Here is a 17,128-nt window from a genome sequence, read left to right as displayed (position 1 = left end):
TCACTCAAACCCAAGTGGTCTAAGAGCCCTCTAGCTCACATCTTCAGCTATACCTCCTTTCTGAAAGATTAGGTGAATTTTTTAAGGCTCTAATCTATCCTGGCGACCGTTGGTAATAATAGATTTTATGCTTTCACGATAATTCATTATAATAAAAAGGAGGTGTTTCAGGTTTCATTCGTGTGCATAACTAAGAATTTTACCGACGTTTCGTTAACATAAATGTTCACTTCTTCGGGGCTAAGCTGATACTGAGGTTTCGGGTTATGTTGTTCTTATACTATATATATACTCTACGATGCCTGTGATTCGCCAGAGCACGGGAAGCCAAATCGGATTGGTATTAAATCCCATATCCAAAGATTTCTATTGCGTCTCTATTTATTCATGGAAAAATATTGCGTGTATTTGCGATGACGGTGTTTTTGTCAAATAAAACGCTATGTCATGTTTTGATATTATGCTCAGCTAATACTGATTGCGTGATATGTTTTAGTTAGACTTTACTCTCATGGTCCTTTCTACGTTGGCTCACTGCTCAGTGCCAGTTCACTGGCGCTAGCACTGCAACTGGCTCACTTCCAGTTTCTCCAACTTGTTTTTTTTTTTACTGTACTTTCTTATTGCTTTATCAATTTTCTTGATAAGTTCTGACATATCAGTTCTAGTGCACTGGATAATTAAAGTGTAATCGATTGATGAAATCATACAACTTGTGTAGTTCACCGAGTTCAGGTCTCTAGATGAAAAAAGTGCCGTCAACGTTATGGAACCAAAATTCCGGTTTAAGCTTGGATTGATTCAAGATTTTAGTTTCTACATCTTCCATCAAGACGTTGGTTATTACATGTGAGATTCGAGATCCTGATGCTGCTCCTGAGATTTGTTCGTAGCATTGATTATTGAAAGAGAAATAAGTGTTATCTAGACAGTGTTCTATCAAAGGTATGAAATCGGAGGGTAAGTTTGCAAAGGATTTAATAATATCAATTGTATCAGAGATTGGTACTTTCGTAGAAATACTATGTCGAAACTCACTATGATGTCTTGGGGTTGAATGCGAATCTGTTTAATCTTTTTGATAAAGTCAATAGAGTTTTGGAAGTGAGTGATCGAGTTTCCTGTGAAAGCATGCAGCTCTTTGCTGAGGAAGAATCCTAGGTTTTCAGTTGGTGAATTTATTATGCTGACGATCGGTCTGAGTGAAATGTTATTTTTGTGGATTTTTAAGAGTCCTTAAAGACGCGGAAAGATGGGATTAGTAGGTACTAATTTAGATATTCTTTTGCCGTCCAATTTAGTCTTTCAGAAGGTTTTTGTTTTGGCTGACTATTGTTTCTGTGAGGTTTTTTAAAAGATTTTTTTTATGCATCACTAGTTAGAAGGTCCATCATTTTGTTGTTATGGTCCTCTTTATTCATTATTACTATTGAGTTGCCTTTGTAGGTAATATTATGACATCTTTATTTCGATTGAGTTCTCTCATTGCGGTTTTTTTTTTTTTTTTGTTAACTTTAAGTAGAGAAGTTGGGCTTAGCGTAAGATGTTGGCCGTTTCACGTCGTGTGTCTTTCGCTTTTTCGAGTGAAAGGGTAAATATTGTCGGTTCAAAATTCATGGTCATTTTTTCTTTCGGGAGGTTAGGGAGTCCAATGTAGACCAAATATCGAAACTAAGTGTGTTTGATAGTAAAAGGTGAAGTTTTAATAGTTTTTTATTGACGTAGTGTGCAAGAAAAATATGGTAGTTGTATTCTTTATTTCAAGTGAAGCAAATTTATTTTATGTAAAATTATTTGGATTTAGATGTTCTCAAATGGTTTTTCAATTGTACGAATTGTGGAACGATGTTGTCCCTGCATCGTTTCTAGACAGTTTAAATGTTAGTAGCTTAGCTTGAGAAGACAAGAGCATTTTAAAGTGTTACTTTAAGTAAGAAAACTCTCCCCATAGTCCATATTGGAGAATCCGGCAGTGCGGTGAGCCAACGTATATAGAAACATGAGTAATGTCAGGCTAAAACATATCATGCATTCAGCACTAGCTGAGCATAATATCGAAACAGGACATAACATTTTATTTCACAAATCAACTGTCATCGAAAAATCACACAATTTTTCCCCAAGAAAACATAGATAAGTAATCGAAATCTTAAAACATCCTAATAACATAAATAGGGAAAATGAATATAATACCAATCCGACTTGGCTTTCCGTCCTCCTGGATTAAAAAAAAATCTTGAGTGGCCAATCTTGTGTAACCAGTCTCCACGGTGAAGCGCTCTGGCCAATCACAGGCATTGTAGAGAGTATATATAAGACCCACATAACCTGAAACCTCAGTATCAGGTTAACCCTGAAGAAGTGAACTGCAATACTCACGAAACTGCGGAAAAAATCGTAATGTCACACGATTGAAACCCGAATCACCATCTTTAATCATCTATGGAATTTAAGAGTTGTTCTCTTTCGTTAAAGCTGGAAATTGTAATATCTTGTGAGTGAGTATCCTTAATTATCGAGTTTCAAGAACACTGCAACAAGCTAAAGTGCTGTCCATTTTCCTTTTTAGTTACGACATCAACAGCTAATTATTAATATACCCTACAACTCTGTAGATGGACAAAAAAAACGACAAACTGTTAGGTAGTATGTTATTATGAAATTTGAGTCAGGCTACTATTAGGATCAGGTATCTGCAAATCATCACCCGCAATTATCTAGAGCACCTGACTCGAAGGCCAGACATGACTTTTCTTGCAGTACGTGGATATATCAGTATTCATTATATTTTTCTGTTTTCTCGGGCGCGGGCGGTTGTAGATGTTTTGCTTTCGTACGGTGCGTAATTAACCTTGGCATAGGTCCTTGGCATAGGTAGTAAAATAACAAGCTTAATGGCTTTAATTATAAATTAATTAACCCCTGCCCGATGCGAATTCTAGTTTACAAGTAGATTACTAATTTTACATCTGGGATCCTTGCAAACTAATTTTACTGCACCCTCTGTATATACTAAAGAAATTCTATATTTTAGAAACAAGATTTTCTTTAGATTGTACTACTGAGCGTGATACCGTACAAAGCCTCGCCATGTCACACTCAAATTTTCACGGGCGGTCAGAATCTTTGCGACTCGGATCTTGTTAGCAAGCTTCTAATGCTCGCGGCTATAGTAATCTCTGCAAAAAGGTACCACAGAATGTTCTTGGGCTTTTAAATGTTAGCGGAGAAGCTGATTTAAAGTTACATGCTCAACTATCGCAAAAATCACCACACCCCCTCACAAGAACCTGCGTTCGAAGAACAAAGGCCAAAAACGGCATGGATCTTTCTCCCCTCCAGCGGGGGGCGATTCCAAACAACAACGCACGGATGGTGGCAGAGAGTACTGGGTCTTGTAAAGTAAACAATATGGGAGCATAATATTATAGCTCCGAGGTTCACCACGTGAAGAGGCAGTGACTAGAGAGGAAGTGACTAGACTACCTCTATGGATTTTGAACCGCTAAATCCATCTTACACGTCTCAGTTTTACCCTAGATTCGACAAGTAGGAAAAATTCCCTAGATGCGAAAAGTATGGAAAAGCCTAGGGTTTTTCTGTTCACACAGGGCATACAAAAAATTTGCCTGCACGAAACAAGTGACTAGGGTACCCTTATGGATTTTGAGCCGCTGAATCCAAATCTGGCCTCAGAACTTCTCGGACATATTTTAGTTTTCCTCTAGATGCAGAAAATAGGCAAAAACGTAGGGATATTCTGGACGTTATTTTGATAATACAAATATACGCAAAACTAAACAAATGGATGTTATATTCTTAAGTTCCGCGACTTATAGAGACTTAATTTGCACATCGAAATTTTCTAGCGTGCCGTCCGTTTTCCCTGGCTTGGGCAATTCTAGAGAAATTAAAGGGCTTTCTCATATTATATAGATTTGTACGGGCAAAAATAACAAAAATTCCATATCCTTTGAAAGTTTGCGTGCTAAATTCAGATATGAACCCAAAATTTTTCGGGTTTCTTCTATTTTTTCTCTAGATTCAAAATGTTGGGAAAAGCCTAGGGAATTTCTGGTCACACAGGCCCGCCAAAAAAATTTGCTTGCAAGGGAAAAGTGACTGATTTCGCCCACAAAACTGTAAAGGATATTAGGTTTTTGTTATTTTTTCCCGTGTACATCTATATAATCTGAGAAAGTCCTTTAATTTCCCTATAATCCTTGAAGCTAGGAGAAACATAAGGCACTGTAAAGAATTTCTGTGTACAAATTTAGTCTCTACAATGTTACGGTGGACCCATGGGGGCTGGCAACTCAAAATTGTCATTTTCAGGCTTCATGGTATTCGTGTAACAGATTAGTAAAGAGGTACGGTGGCCAGGCTGAATGTCCGAGGCTTGCTCTGCGTTAACTTATTATAGTGGGTTACACAAATAGCCAGGGAGAGAGAGTATATAAGATCATCGCACGGTTCTAAGCTACACCTGATCAGACCCCCTGCGCGGAGAGAGAAGTATAATGAAACGGACAGAGACCGGCAGCAATCACGCCTCCTTCATGGACGACATCCAATTTTTCCTGCGGTGCTGATACTTACACGCTGAACTCAGCCACAAAACGCTTAATATTAACAATAATAATCATCAGAGATGAAAAATTCCTTTAAATCAAATTTTAAGAAGAACAATCGGCATACGATAATTTAATCTTTGGCAGCGATCTGTGGGGATTAGGACCGGAAATTGACAAAAATCATATATCCCCTCTCCCCCTCACCATTAAAAAAACACCCCTCATTAACAAAATCCGTACAGTTCCTTAACAATATAGATAATATTCAATAAATCAGGAATGGTTATCAACCCTAATTTATTCAACAAACTAGTCACAGCAGGTGCCTGAAATGCATGAAAAATATATATTGGACCGCCACCTATTTCATGCTCACCTCATACTCTTGAGTTCACATGTAGCTATGAAATATTGATTAACAATATCAATTATTGATTAATCCAATTTTACCAAACAGTAAAGAGCTCATAAAATTTTCCAAATATATAAATTAAAAAGATTGGCCCGATTCAATAAGACTAGAAAAGTAGATAATCAATAGTAGTCCCAGCTACCATCCTCAATCGACCAATTGATCGTTTTTTATCACCGAGGCGGATTTGAACCCCTGTGGTAAGAAATCTCAACCCTGCTCCCCTTTGTCTAGGAAGCTAGTAATTTCAATTTTCTGATATTAAAATCATTTAGAAGCCCAATATAAATAATTCAACTAAAGGCAAGAGGCTATTGTTTATCACACATTATTAACAAACAAATTAGCCATATAGAAATCAACAAATATCTGTCAATATTTGACTGGAACGAGGTCAAGAAACCTAACATTGTCAAAATTAATCTAACTTACTTGCACACAAGTGCATGTACACATACTTTATTTATTTAAATAACAATTGATCGCAATCCTTACTTTACCCTAAAAGGAAATAAGTGATTAGAAATATGATCAATTTTAATTGCTCCCCTTTATATCGAAGATATTGAATCCAATTTGGATTGGAGATGGTTGCTTGGATTTGACTTTTATTGATTATTAACTGCAGATTTAATTAACATCTAAATTTCGTGCATAGCAGCAGTGTATACTGCACGTTCCCTGCAAAATTGCTTACTCTCAAAGGATTTTCAATCAGCTTTTTCGCAGTCACAAAAACGACGTCCGGTCTTCGTTCCCACAGTGGCCAGTCAAAGTCCACATGCAGTATCAGCAATAACCCATACCCAAACTATCCATACCATTGCCTACTAGGTGCATCCTACCTGTTGCATCGAGGCAGTCGTTCATCACTTCTTCCCGGTAACCGAACCAATTGTTCCAAAGGGAAGTCAGAATTAAAGTCCAACTTGCCCGTCGGCATTTTACCTCGTGTGAGACTCGGTACGCGGGTTGTCACTCTCACAAGTACGTATATCGGAAGAGGAGCAGTGAACAACAAAGAGGGTTTTTGCGACGATAAGCTGAGTAAAAACAACAGTTGGAAAACTATATATTCAATTAGCTTTGTGCAACCAGTGTTAGGTGAAGCTCAGAACTACAGTTCGCGCGCCGCGTCTCATAAAGTGAAGTTGAGTGGAGAAGTGGTGAGCGACGCTCCGCGAAAGTAAGGAAGCTTGGACTACAGAAAAAAAAGGTCAGAAATAGTATTGTATGTTTTTCAATTTACTTCCGATGTAAAATCTCTCGGTAAATCAGGTATCACTCTCTCTCTCTCTCTCTCTCTCTCTCTATGTCGCTCTCACTATGCCTCTCTCCTTTTAACCGAAAGTTGGACTTAAGCACCAAGGTGTGGGGGGGGGGGGATATCAAAGATAATTATTGTGAACTTTGATTAAACCCGCCGGGGGGTGATTGAAAGTAGTACATTATTAGATTTGTAGAAGGAAACTGCTTAGCCCGTCATCTCATCTGCTACCGTGGAGATAGGCGGTAGTTTTTAGAAAAAGTAGATTTGTAGTGCAATTATATTTCTTGAATAAAAGACATTTATCTTAATTCTTATTAAAGACAAGATGAAGTGACCCGAAATTATTTACACCGCCCAACAAATTTTCAGAACTACAAGGGTTAGGGTTCCCAGTCCGGGATTAGGGTTGTAAAATCGAACACCACAAAAAAACATAAAGATAGGTCGTTCCCTTCTGGATTGACTTATTAGTTCGGTACCTCCGACAAACGAGTTCAAAATTAAACGCCAACGTGCAACACAAATTCTCGAGATGATTTAACTCGTTCGTAACAACAAGTCTTTGCACTTAAGAATATAATATCGATATGCCTATTTTCGCGTATACTGGTATTATCGCAATAGCGTGAAAGTTGTCCCTAGGTTTTTCCTTATTTTCTTCATCTAGGGGGAAACTGAGACGCGTACGATTAATTCTCAGGCCAGATTTGGATTCAGCGGCTCAAAATCCATAAGGGTTTTGTCGTGCAGACAAATTTTTTGTATGAAATTCTGAGGACAGATTTGGATTCAGCGACTTAAAATACGTAAGGGTAGCCTAATCGGTTGTCTAGTGCTACTTTTTGCATCTAGGGGAAGACCTGAGGCCAGATTTGGATTTAGCGGCTCAAAATCCATAAGGGTAGCCCAATCACTTTTCTTGTGCAGGCAAATTTTTTGTGTGGCCTGTGTGGCGAGAAAATCCCTAGGCTTTTCCCTACTTCTTGCATCTAGGGAAAAACTGAGACGTGTAGAACAAATTTTGAGGCCATATTTGGATTCAGAAGCTTAAAAGCCATAAGGTTAGCCTAGTCACTTGTCTCGTGGAAACAACTTTTTTTTGTGGGCCTGTGTAATCGAAAAAAACATTACAATAGCAATCTGGGTTCCAATGCAGAAAAATATCCATCACATATGGACAATGGTGGAAATATAATGGACCGCCTTCTCCCATTAAACTGAAGATTATTATTATTATTATTGTTATTATAAATGAGAATTATCCCGGAAAGTTAAATTTTATTAAGGTTTCATTGGTAACATATAGCCATTAGTTTATATTACACTATATTTTAAGCCACTAAACAACGTGATAGCCATTGAATTCCAAAGTAAAGACCATGAACAAATACTTTCAAAAACGGTATTTAAACATTTTTAGTTTTTGATCACATTCCAAAAATATTTTAGGACAGAGGAATAAGATTTTTCCTCTCTCTGATTCTCGACTAAGCAATAAAAAGAAGATAAACTAGAATAAAGTAGATTTTTCAATAAAATAACTAAATTCCCGATCCTAAATAAAATTCCCAAATTTTCCGGACCGCTAGACACCCTGAAATTAGCATATTCAATTTTTCTTACCGGTTCTGTCTTCAAGTTTACAACTTGTTTATACAACTGCCGTTGCTGTTGTTCTAAACTAGCTTTCGCCTGAAGTAATTCCAATTCTATTTTCTTTTTTTGCAATTCCAATAGTTCGCGTTCCTTCTTTAGAAGTTGTTCTCTCATCGCAGCTTCGTTTGATAGAACGTTATTCGTTGAAGGTAAATTCGTAGCGGCTACTGGTACGGCTTCAGCTGTAGCGTGTCTAGACTGTAAATAATGTAAATTAAATTTTTTTATTTAATACATGCATGAAAACGCGGAGTTTCGAACGTGTGAAGCGGTCTGGACGTTGCTGTTTTTCGACAGGATAAAAACACGTAAAAAACTCAGTGACAAGGAAAAACGTCCATGTGTGGCACTAAGGGAGGGAGGCATTTTTTATTTCCCTCACTCTACAGCTCGTTCTGCGAGCACCGCGCCAGACAAAAAACACCGGTTTCCCTCGCTAGAAGAATTAATCGAGTCGTCTGCACGTAACAAGAAAAATTTGTGGTTTGGCATCCTAAAGTAAAACAATTTTTTTGAAGATAGTTAATATCTCCGGTTCAGTTCTTAAATTTTAAAATGCATCGAACTTTACTTGTTGCATATGCAATAGTTAAAAATTGCGAATAAAAAAAATTGTGCAAATGAAAATTGATTTGTAAATGTAAAAAAATGTTTTTTTTTTTAATATAGTTAATTGCACTTTTTTTACGAAAGTTGTACACGTCGAACCTGAAATCTCATTGCTTTGAAGTGAAGAAACATGTTATTATTTTGTTATTATATGAAAAATCGTACTTTTAGAAGCGCTTCTAAATCGTGAGTTTAGCATTTTAAACTATTTTCACACCATTTTTTTTGCTCGGTTCCACAGTGAGCCAAATCCTTCAAATCTCCCCAAAAGACCTAATCTAATTAAAATCCTACCACAAACATCTGTGATCGAAGAAATGTGTCAAGTACAACTACATGAATTTGCGAAACTAAAGTTGAACAAGTCAGTTGAAAAAGAAATATCCACAAAGAAATATATAAATAAAATTTTTTTGATAGTGCTCTTCAAACATTTTTACATAATTTTTAAAAATCCAGATTAGACATTATACCAATCTTCGAAATTGTACTATACCATTAAACTCTCATAATCTGCCATTTTTAATTAAAATCGTTTTGTTAATAAAAATTAATCCTGCTAAGTTTTCTAATGTCTAATATGGACTTTTTAGATTTATTAACAGCAAAAAACAGGGCTCTTAAAAACTTGGCAGATTTTTTGCATCGGTAATGTGTTTGTTGGGAAAAATATTTAAAAAAAGAATAGTTACTAGAAAAAGTAGCCAGATTCACTTAAATTAACACAAACTTAATTTGTTATCAGATTTGATAGACGTATATTTTATTCTCTTAAATAAGACGTGCATTAATGTTAAAGATTTGTAAAAGAAAAAAAATATGTTCAGCTGTGCTCAACACTGCAGCCTAACTATCCAAGCGATTTACACCAAATTTTAATGAGAACTCTGCAGTAACATTTTCTCAATACAAATTGCAAAAAGTTTCGATACCTTGAATAGTTTAAAAATCTTTAATGGGCCTCTGCGGCCCATTTCAGGCACATATATTCATACATATCCATATACATAATAGAGATGAACTAGTGAACCGACAATTTAAACGTTTTCTGCGTTATTTCTTACCTCGCGTGTATTCTCACGCATACGCGACGCACGCAGGCGCAACTCCTCGAGCGACATGACGCAAGGAACGGTCCGAAGTTAAATTAAATCTCGCAGTGTTAACACAATTGTATAAGAAAAAGTGCATATTGTGTCAAAATCAGCTGAAGGCGTTTGTATAATTTTGACAGTTTTCAGGTAATGTTGTTATTTTGTTTCCGATCTGCTGATATTTTTCCTTACAAAATCTTGATACTTTATAGGCTTTCATTGTTTACTAACATTTTTATGAGTAACAATTAAAAAGAATTTTATTGTGGTGTAAAATTTCAATTCAAAGAGAAATTAAATAAAAAATATTTTTTAAACTTATATTTGAAAGTTAAAAGTGAAGTTGAAATTAAGCAAGTAAAAATATCTTGAGAAGTGCAAGTGATTCACTAACAAAGACACGATTTAATTTCTCTACAAAAATGGCGGGGCGATAGAGAGGTTCCCAATGTTTAGAGTAACAGATCAAAATGCTATAGGCATCTTAGAAGACCGCTGGTCGACATGCGTATTGTAGAGCCAGCATGCACAAGGAAGAGAAAGAAACAGTGAAACTGAGAAGGAAGGTAGTTCACGGCAACACTGCTTTCGAGCGAACGGTGTGTTTAGAGACAAATAGCTATAGTTTTTGACAGTGTTGCCGAACTTCTTTTCATGTTCATTTACGCGCACTTGCTACCGTGGATCTGACTGTGGGCAGCTGTGTAATGACCATTTATACAGTGGTGTGTGTATGAATAGATGTGCATCCATGTTTGCATGTCATATACGCTTATATGCGTATACGTATATACATAGATGTTAATACAAATTTAAAATAAATGTTATTTTATGTAGAAAAATGTGTGAATAATGATAAAAAGTTAACTTTGAACTATTTTCAAATTAATTTAATATTTAACTATGTGCTCAATATTTTGATATAAATGAAATAGGAATGACATATTTGAAAATAAATCAATTAAAATTTTGTGATCGCAATATTAATCAAAATAAATGCTGTGCAGCTAACAAGCCGTTAGAAAACTTGTGGAAGTATTTCACTAAATCTTTTGGGTTGGACGAGTACCATAAAGGAGAAAAAGATCTAATTAAGGTAGAAAATCAGACACTACACCATAACTGATAGCAGAAATGAATGTTATAAAACATGTGAGATCATTAAAATTGAAAACAGGCGAAAAAAGTGAAGAAATGCGTGTAGAAAAAATGAGTAACCTAAAAATGTATACATATAATAGAGACAGCATAGGTGCATATGTTGACTAGCACACATACACATAGCACCTGTGCACAATAATTAATTTGATTAACCTTTTTATGACTTTCTCTTATGTCTCTCCTATTGAAGACAATATATTTATATTTTTTAATCAATCAAGTGTAAGAGTTTGAGTGGGTCGGTTGAGTTATGTGTATTTGTTGTCCGCTAATACATAGCTTGACAAACTAGGGTGGATATATGTGTCACTTTGTAGTTCAATTTTCTCGTGTACCTACTCATTTTGAGACAGACTTTGTTTGTTGTTCGGCAATTTCGTTGAGAGATAGATCCGTTGGATTTTATGTTCATTGAGTTTTGTTAGTTTTTATTTAGAATGAAACAGAATTATGAAAAATTAAAAATCTTACACAGAGAAACGAATGTTGCCTAATGACCAGTGGACCAAAGTTATCGAATGGGTCGAAACACAGATCTTGGACGGTCTTACTGCAAACATGCAAAGGACGGAAAGCCACTTTAATGGACTGTTCGAATAATGAGTCAAAAGGTGCGAATGATGCAATGTCAGAACAAACGAGCGGTGAGAGAACCAGTGGCGAGAGGCTAGTATATCCAACAGATGAGGCAGGCAACAGAGGAGAGAGAGGTACTATGAATAGTACGGTGAACGAAATTGACCCAGTGACTCGAACAGCAGATACACATACCACCCTGCCTAAAATTATGATTAATTAGAAAGTTGAAATGACCCTCAAACATTCTGTTTTAATGACCACTAAAACTAACTGTGAAAATATAAATACTAATAAAATTAAAATTACAACTGATTCAAAATTGCTTGACAAAACGATAAAATATAACAACTTAATAATTCTATGACGCAGTTCACATCTGCTGCTACTCACACAATGGAACAGTTTTCTGCAGTATAGAAAAAGACGAGTGTAATAGTGCGGAAAACAGAAAACTTCTTAAACAAAACCAGAGTAGTTGAGTCAAATCATGAGAAACCGTTATTTTTATCCAGAAGAGAGTCAATTAATACGAAGAAGTTTGAGATTCAGTAACAGAATGCTTACATTATCTTAAAGGAGAGATTTGAAGACCTAGATACATTGATCAAAGTAATTCTTTAAATAATCAGATTAAAGAAACACTTAAATGATAAATTATTAGCAAAGTGAACGGTATACGGCGAGATTATAAGCTAAGTTATAACATGAAATCTGAAAATTTCTTAGATTATTTGTCGTCAGAACTTACGGCCTCTGGTTTTTTACATATTATTGATAAATCAATTGAAACTAGTGAACACAATAAGAAAAAAAATCGACGATAAAAATTTCAAAGTCCGTGATATAATGATCAACTACATTGAATAACATTGCCCTTCAAAGATAATGTATCTCAAAGATCCGGTCGAAATGTTAAATAAATTAAAAGAATTGAAAGGATGTGAAGTCTATTTGACGTCTCATTCTGTGAGAAAACAAATCTATAATATGAAACACTTTATAGGAAAAACGAGCGCGACACAATTTTGTGAAAATTTTGATAAAGTAACAAGGAGTTACGAAAATTCTCTCGATGCGACCACTCTTTCGGAAGACGAAAAAGATATACCTTTGATAACGCAGTAATGATTTCGGTACCACAAATCCAGGTAATGGATTTTGTAAAACGGGAAAGAAAAAATACAGAAAAATTTGGCATTAGGAACGTTTAAAAATCAGTGAAATAATGGTAAGACAGCGAAAATATAAGTCGAGATAGTGAAAATAGAAGGCGCTATTCTACAGAAATCAGATGAAGAGGTAGAAAAAGTTAAAGAGATTGCTGACTCTGAGAAAAGAAAACTTGATATTAAAAAAACGAATGAAAGACAAAGTTCCTTATAAACACTAATTTTGATATGAGCATTTTGGGATCGTGAATTTTATAATGTAGATGACTTACCAGTAGTAGATTTAACAGATAATGAGTCATCATTCTCTGAAACTTACAAAAAGTTTAGTGAAAATAATAAAGCTTTACTCTGGCAGGTGAGATTTGGCCATGCATCAATTGCTTATCATCTTAAAGCTTTGCAACTGAAATTTCCTGAAAATAAACAGTTAAATGAAGCGATATTTAATGAGTCCACTTCAGCTTGCAAGGTGTGTATGATCACTTTCTTTCGTTTTAAGGGGAGTGTACACTTATCGCATGGCAAGTTATCGGACTTGTACTGTATTTGTGGATGACTATTCAAAACTCGCCATGGCCTATCCAATGAAATTAAAAAAAAACGATATAGGACACCGTTTCGAAATGTTCGTGAGAAGTGCCTGAAATTGATTAGGTCGTGACACGAAGGTGTACTATTTCAGTTCAGATCAGGGTACTGAATTTAAAGGTGGATATACCGGTGAGGTTCTAAAGCGTTTAGGTGCGGAATTACAATTAGCCTGAGCTGATACGCCTGATAATAATGGGACAGCTTAACGTTTTAATCAAATCATCCAAAAGAAAGTTAGAACGTACATATACGATGCGAAATTACCGGAAACCTATGTGATTTAGCATTAAATGCAGCACTGTATGCTTACAATCGCACACCACATAAATCAAATAGCATGATATCTCCCTTAGAGAAATTTGCTCTTTAACGTAGTTTTTATATCAATGAAATGAAAAGAGTTAGATGAGTTGCATATATAAAAGTTTAAAGGAAAATTGGTCCTAAATTTCAATTTGAAGGCAGATATGTTATTTTAGTCGAATACACTCCTACAGGGTATGAATTTTTGAAACCAGAGAAAGGAAAATTTTACGAAAGCAGAGACGTAAGGTTTAATGAAAAAATATTTTATTACAATAAATACGAAAAAAATCAGATTGCTGAGTTTCCAAAAGTAGAGGACACAATAAACAAAGAGAAATAGTTTGCTCAGTTCGAAACAGGTGAGAATTCGTAAGATGTGTTTTCAAAACCAGAGGGAGAAAACAAGCGCAAGAGAGGTAGACAGCGAAAAAATTTCTTGAGTAAAATGCCTAAACTTGATGAGATAAAAGCAAAACATAGAATAGAAAATAAAAATCAGAAATTAGAATCATATGCATTGCGTTCTCATATCGTTAACGATAGTTTATAACAGATTGAGAGTCAGATTGATGATGAGATATATTATGTGTTGTTGACTAGAATTGATTCTGATCCCACAAATTATAAAAAAGCGATGAGGTCAGAAGAAAAATATTTTTGGCAAAAGGCCATAGATGACGAATTAGAATCCATATCCAAAAATAAAGTTCGAAAATTAGTCAAAAGTAGACATCAGGTCAATCCAACATCAGAAGATTGTTGCAAAGAGTTTTTCGTACTTGAAAGGTACAAGAAGCTTAGGCTTGAGGTATTTAGGTGTCACAAATGATATCCAAGATTACGCAGATGCGAGCTTTGCTGATTGCAAGGGTTCATTAACTACCTGTGGCTTCTTTGGTGATGCAATAACATGGAGAACTTATAAGCAACCGTATGTAGCACTATCGACGTGCCAAGCTGAATACGTTGCTATGAGCGAGATGAATCAAGAGATGATCGCAGTAAGCAACTCTTTTAAACTAATTTTAAATCATTTATTTCACTCCATGACTTTATGGTGCGATAATAAAGCTGCGGCGAGTAGTGCCGAGATACGTGGAGGCAATCACCTAAGGCACATGACCGAAGCCAGAGAGGACTACGAAAAAGAATGCCTTAAAAGAAAACATATAATTATTAAATTGATAATATTCTAAGACCAAACTGCTGATATGTTAACAAAACATTTGTCTTTTGAATTACATCAGTATCTAGCAGTCGGGAGGAAGTAAAGAAATATTGTAGCGCCTAGCTAGTCTAGTGCATTAAATATATTTTTGAGTTATCTTTTATTGGAAACATATGCCCACGATTAAATATTTGAAAGATTTTTTTCAATTTGTGTGAGGGTGGAAGTCTAGGAGGTTAGTACGGTTGTGAGGGGTACATTGGGAAGAAAAAAACTAATTTACATTGTATTGGGGGGGGGGGGGGGGGGGGGGGGGGGGTTTAGCTAAATATGGAAAGTGAGGTTAGGTTTGCAACGGAGCGTGGTAGTTTTGTGGTTAGGAGTTTGGACCTTCAGGGCGGACAGGGGTGGTTCTCGTAGTGCTGGGGGATGTTAAGGGTGAGAAAAGGGTGTCTAAAGGGGATGTTAGAGGTGAAAAAGGACAAAGAAACTGAAAGGTTAGGGCGGTAAGCGACAGCAGCTTTTAGAGCCATCTGTTGGCGGCAGTGCGTACTTGTGTGTATGGATAGGTTACAGTTACCGACGGAAGAGCGGGAGGTGGGCAGCGAGAGTACTGGCAGTACTGGTAGTGAATTAGACGGGGAGGAAATTTCCAGACGGACACGACGGTCAGCTGTGTCCAGTGCAAGTGAAGGGGAGGACCTCTTGAAGAGGAAAAACGAAAGCAAAGAGAGTCCAGAGAAAAGCGCGCTAGAGTCCCTTTAAAAGAAGGGTACGAACACGCAGGTCACCCCCCCCCCCCCTAAAAATAGAGAAGCAGACGATGAAGGAGACGATGGAGGAGAGTATGATAGAAGAGAAAGTGGGAGAGCGTATGAATGAAAAGGAGGAGAGCGGATAGGGAAAGGATAAGGACAATGGAGTTAAAGATGGAGAAGGTTAGGAAGGAGAGCGGCGAAGGTAGGGTGTCGGAAAATAAAAAGACGAGAAAATGTGGGTATATTCAGGAATTTGATGTGATTGGACTGGTAGACAGGTGGGTAGAGAGAAAGGAATGAGATAGAGTAGAGCGAAAGTTGCCAAGGGGGTATAGGTGGAAGCTAAATGAGGCGGATAAAATAAAGAGGAAAGGAAGGGCTAGTGAGGCAATTATAACAGGGGTTAGGGATGGATTAGAGGAAGAAGTTCATGGTGAGGGAAAGGGCATGCAAATGAGGGCTGTGAAGATAGGAGGGGTGATGTATAAGTTTTTGACTGTATACAATAAGGATGGAATGGGAAGGATTAAGGAAAGGGTGGAAAACTTACTGGAGGAGAGAGATGAGGGTATAGTAGTAATGGGGGGGGGGGGCTTTAATGCGATAATTGGTCGGGAAGGGGGCCTGCACCGGGAAGGAGAGCTTCGGAAGAAAATCGAAGAATAAGATAATAAATAAAGAGGGGGCGATTCTAAGATACTGGATGGAGGATAGAGGGTGGGCGGTGGCGAATGGTATAGTAAAAGGGGGCGAAGAGAGTACACGTTTGTGAATAAGAGGGGTGTATCGGTGATAGACTATGTGATTATGGATATGCAAGAATGGGAGGAGATAGGGAAATTCGCAGTGGAAGGGAGGGTTGAATCAGACCATCAGCCATTAGGTTTGTGGATACAGAGGGGGGGGGGGCTGGTTAAAGGCAGGGTGGGGAAGAAGGGTCCTCAGGGGTGAGGGTGTCATGGACGAGAGAGGCGATAGAGAAGTATCAGGAGCAGTTGGGCAACGTAAGCTTTGAGTGGGAATCGGTGGACGAGATATGGGAGGATCTAAAAAATAAAGTGAAAGGTTGTGTGCAAATTTTGGAAGAAGAAAAAAGGAATGGTGAAGCCATTGTGGGATAGGGAATGTAAAATGATGAAGAGAAAGAGAATCAGATAAGGGAGTTGGAAAAATCTAAGGCGGCAGGGATGGACGGGGTAGAGAACAAAGCGTGGCTGTTTGGCGCACAAGAGGTAAGGCAGAGGCTGAAGGGGGTAGTGAAAAAAGTATGGAGGGGGGAAGGATTCCCAAGAGGGTGGAGGGAGGGGTTGATCGTACCACTGTATAAGAAAGGGGACAGGGAAAGGCAGGACAATTATAGAGGAATTACGCTAATGAATACTGCGCAAAATATATACGCGATGGTGTTGGCAGATAGGCTGCGCAAGGATGTGGAGGGGAAAGGAATATTTCCGGAGACGCGGGCGGGCTTTAGGGAGGTAAAAAGTACTATTGACAATATTTACGTCTTGTAGCACGTGGTGGATAGAGAACTAACCAAAAAGTGTGCCCAAGTGTACGCGTTTTTTGTAGATCTAAAGGGCGCGTTCCCTTCTGTGGATAGGGGAGATTGTGGGACACACTGGAAGAGAGGGGAGTGAAGAGGGGCCTGATCGTGAGGGTAAGGGAGGTATATGAAGAGACGAAGGAAAGGGTGAGAGGAAGGAAGGGAATCTCTGAGGGATTCTGAATGGATAGGGGGTTGAGGCAAGAGTGACCGCTTAGCTCAACGCTTTTTG

The 17,128-nt window shown here is 37.3% G+C and overlaps 1 protein-coding gene across 5 annotated transcripts in view; it reads right to left on the bottom strand.

The window, feature by feature from the left end:
- LOC117170223 (pre-mRNA cleavage complex 2 protein Pcf11) overlaps positions 1 to 17,128 on the bottom strand; it is a 196,582-nt gene that overhangs the window by 65,874 nt on the left and 113,580 nt on the right. For all 5 annotated transcript variants that reach the window (XM_033356838.1, XM_033356840.1, XM_033356839.1 and 2 more), the window contains one exon: positions 7,880 to 8,110. In XM_033356838.1, the coding sequence (XP_033212729.1) occupies positions 7,880 to 8,110 (231 nt within the window). The remainder of the gene's footprint in view (positions 1 to 7,879; positions 8,111 to 17,128) is intronic.

This window comes from Belonocnema kinseyi, chromosome 3 (genome assembly GCF_010883055.1).
Source record: "Belonocnema kinseyi isolate 2016_QV_RU_SX_M_011 chromosome 3, B_treatae_v1, whole genome shotgun sequence".
In the NCBI taxonomy this organism is placed as follows: Eukaryota; Metazoa; Arthropoda; class Insecta; order Hymenoptera; family Cynipidae; genus Belonocnema; species Belonocnema kinseyi.
This window is presented reverse-complemented; position numbering and strand designations above follow the sequence as displayed.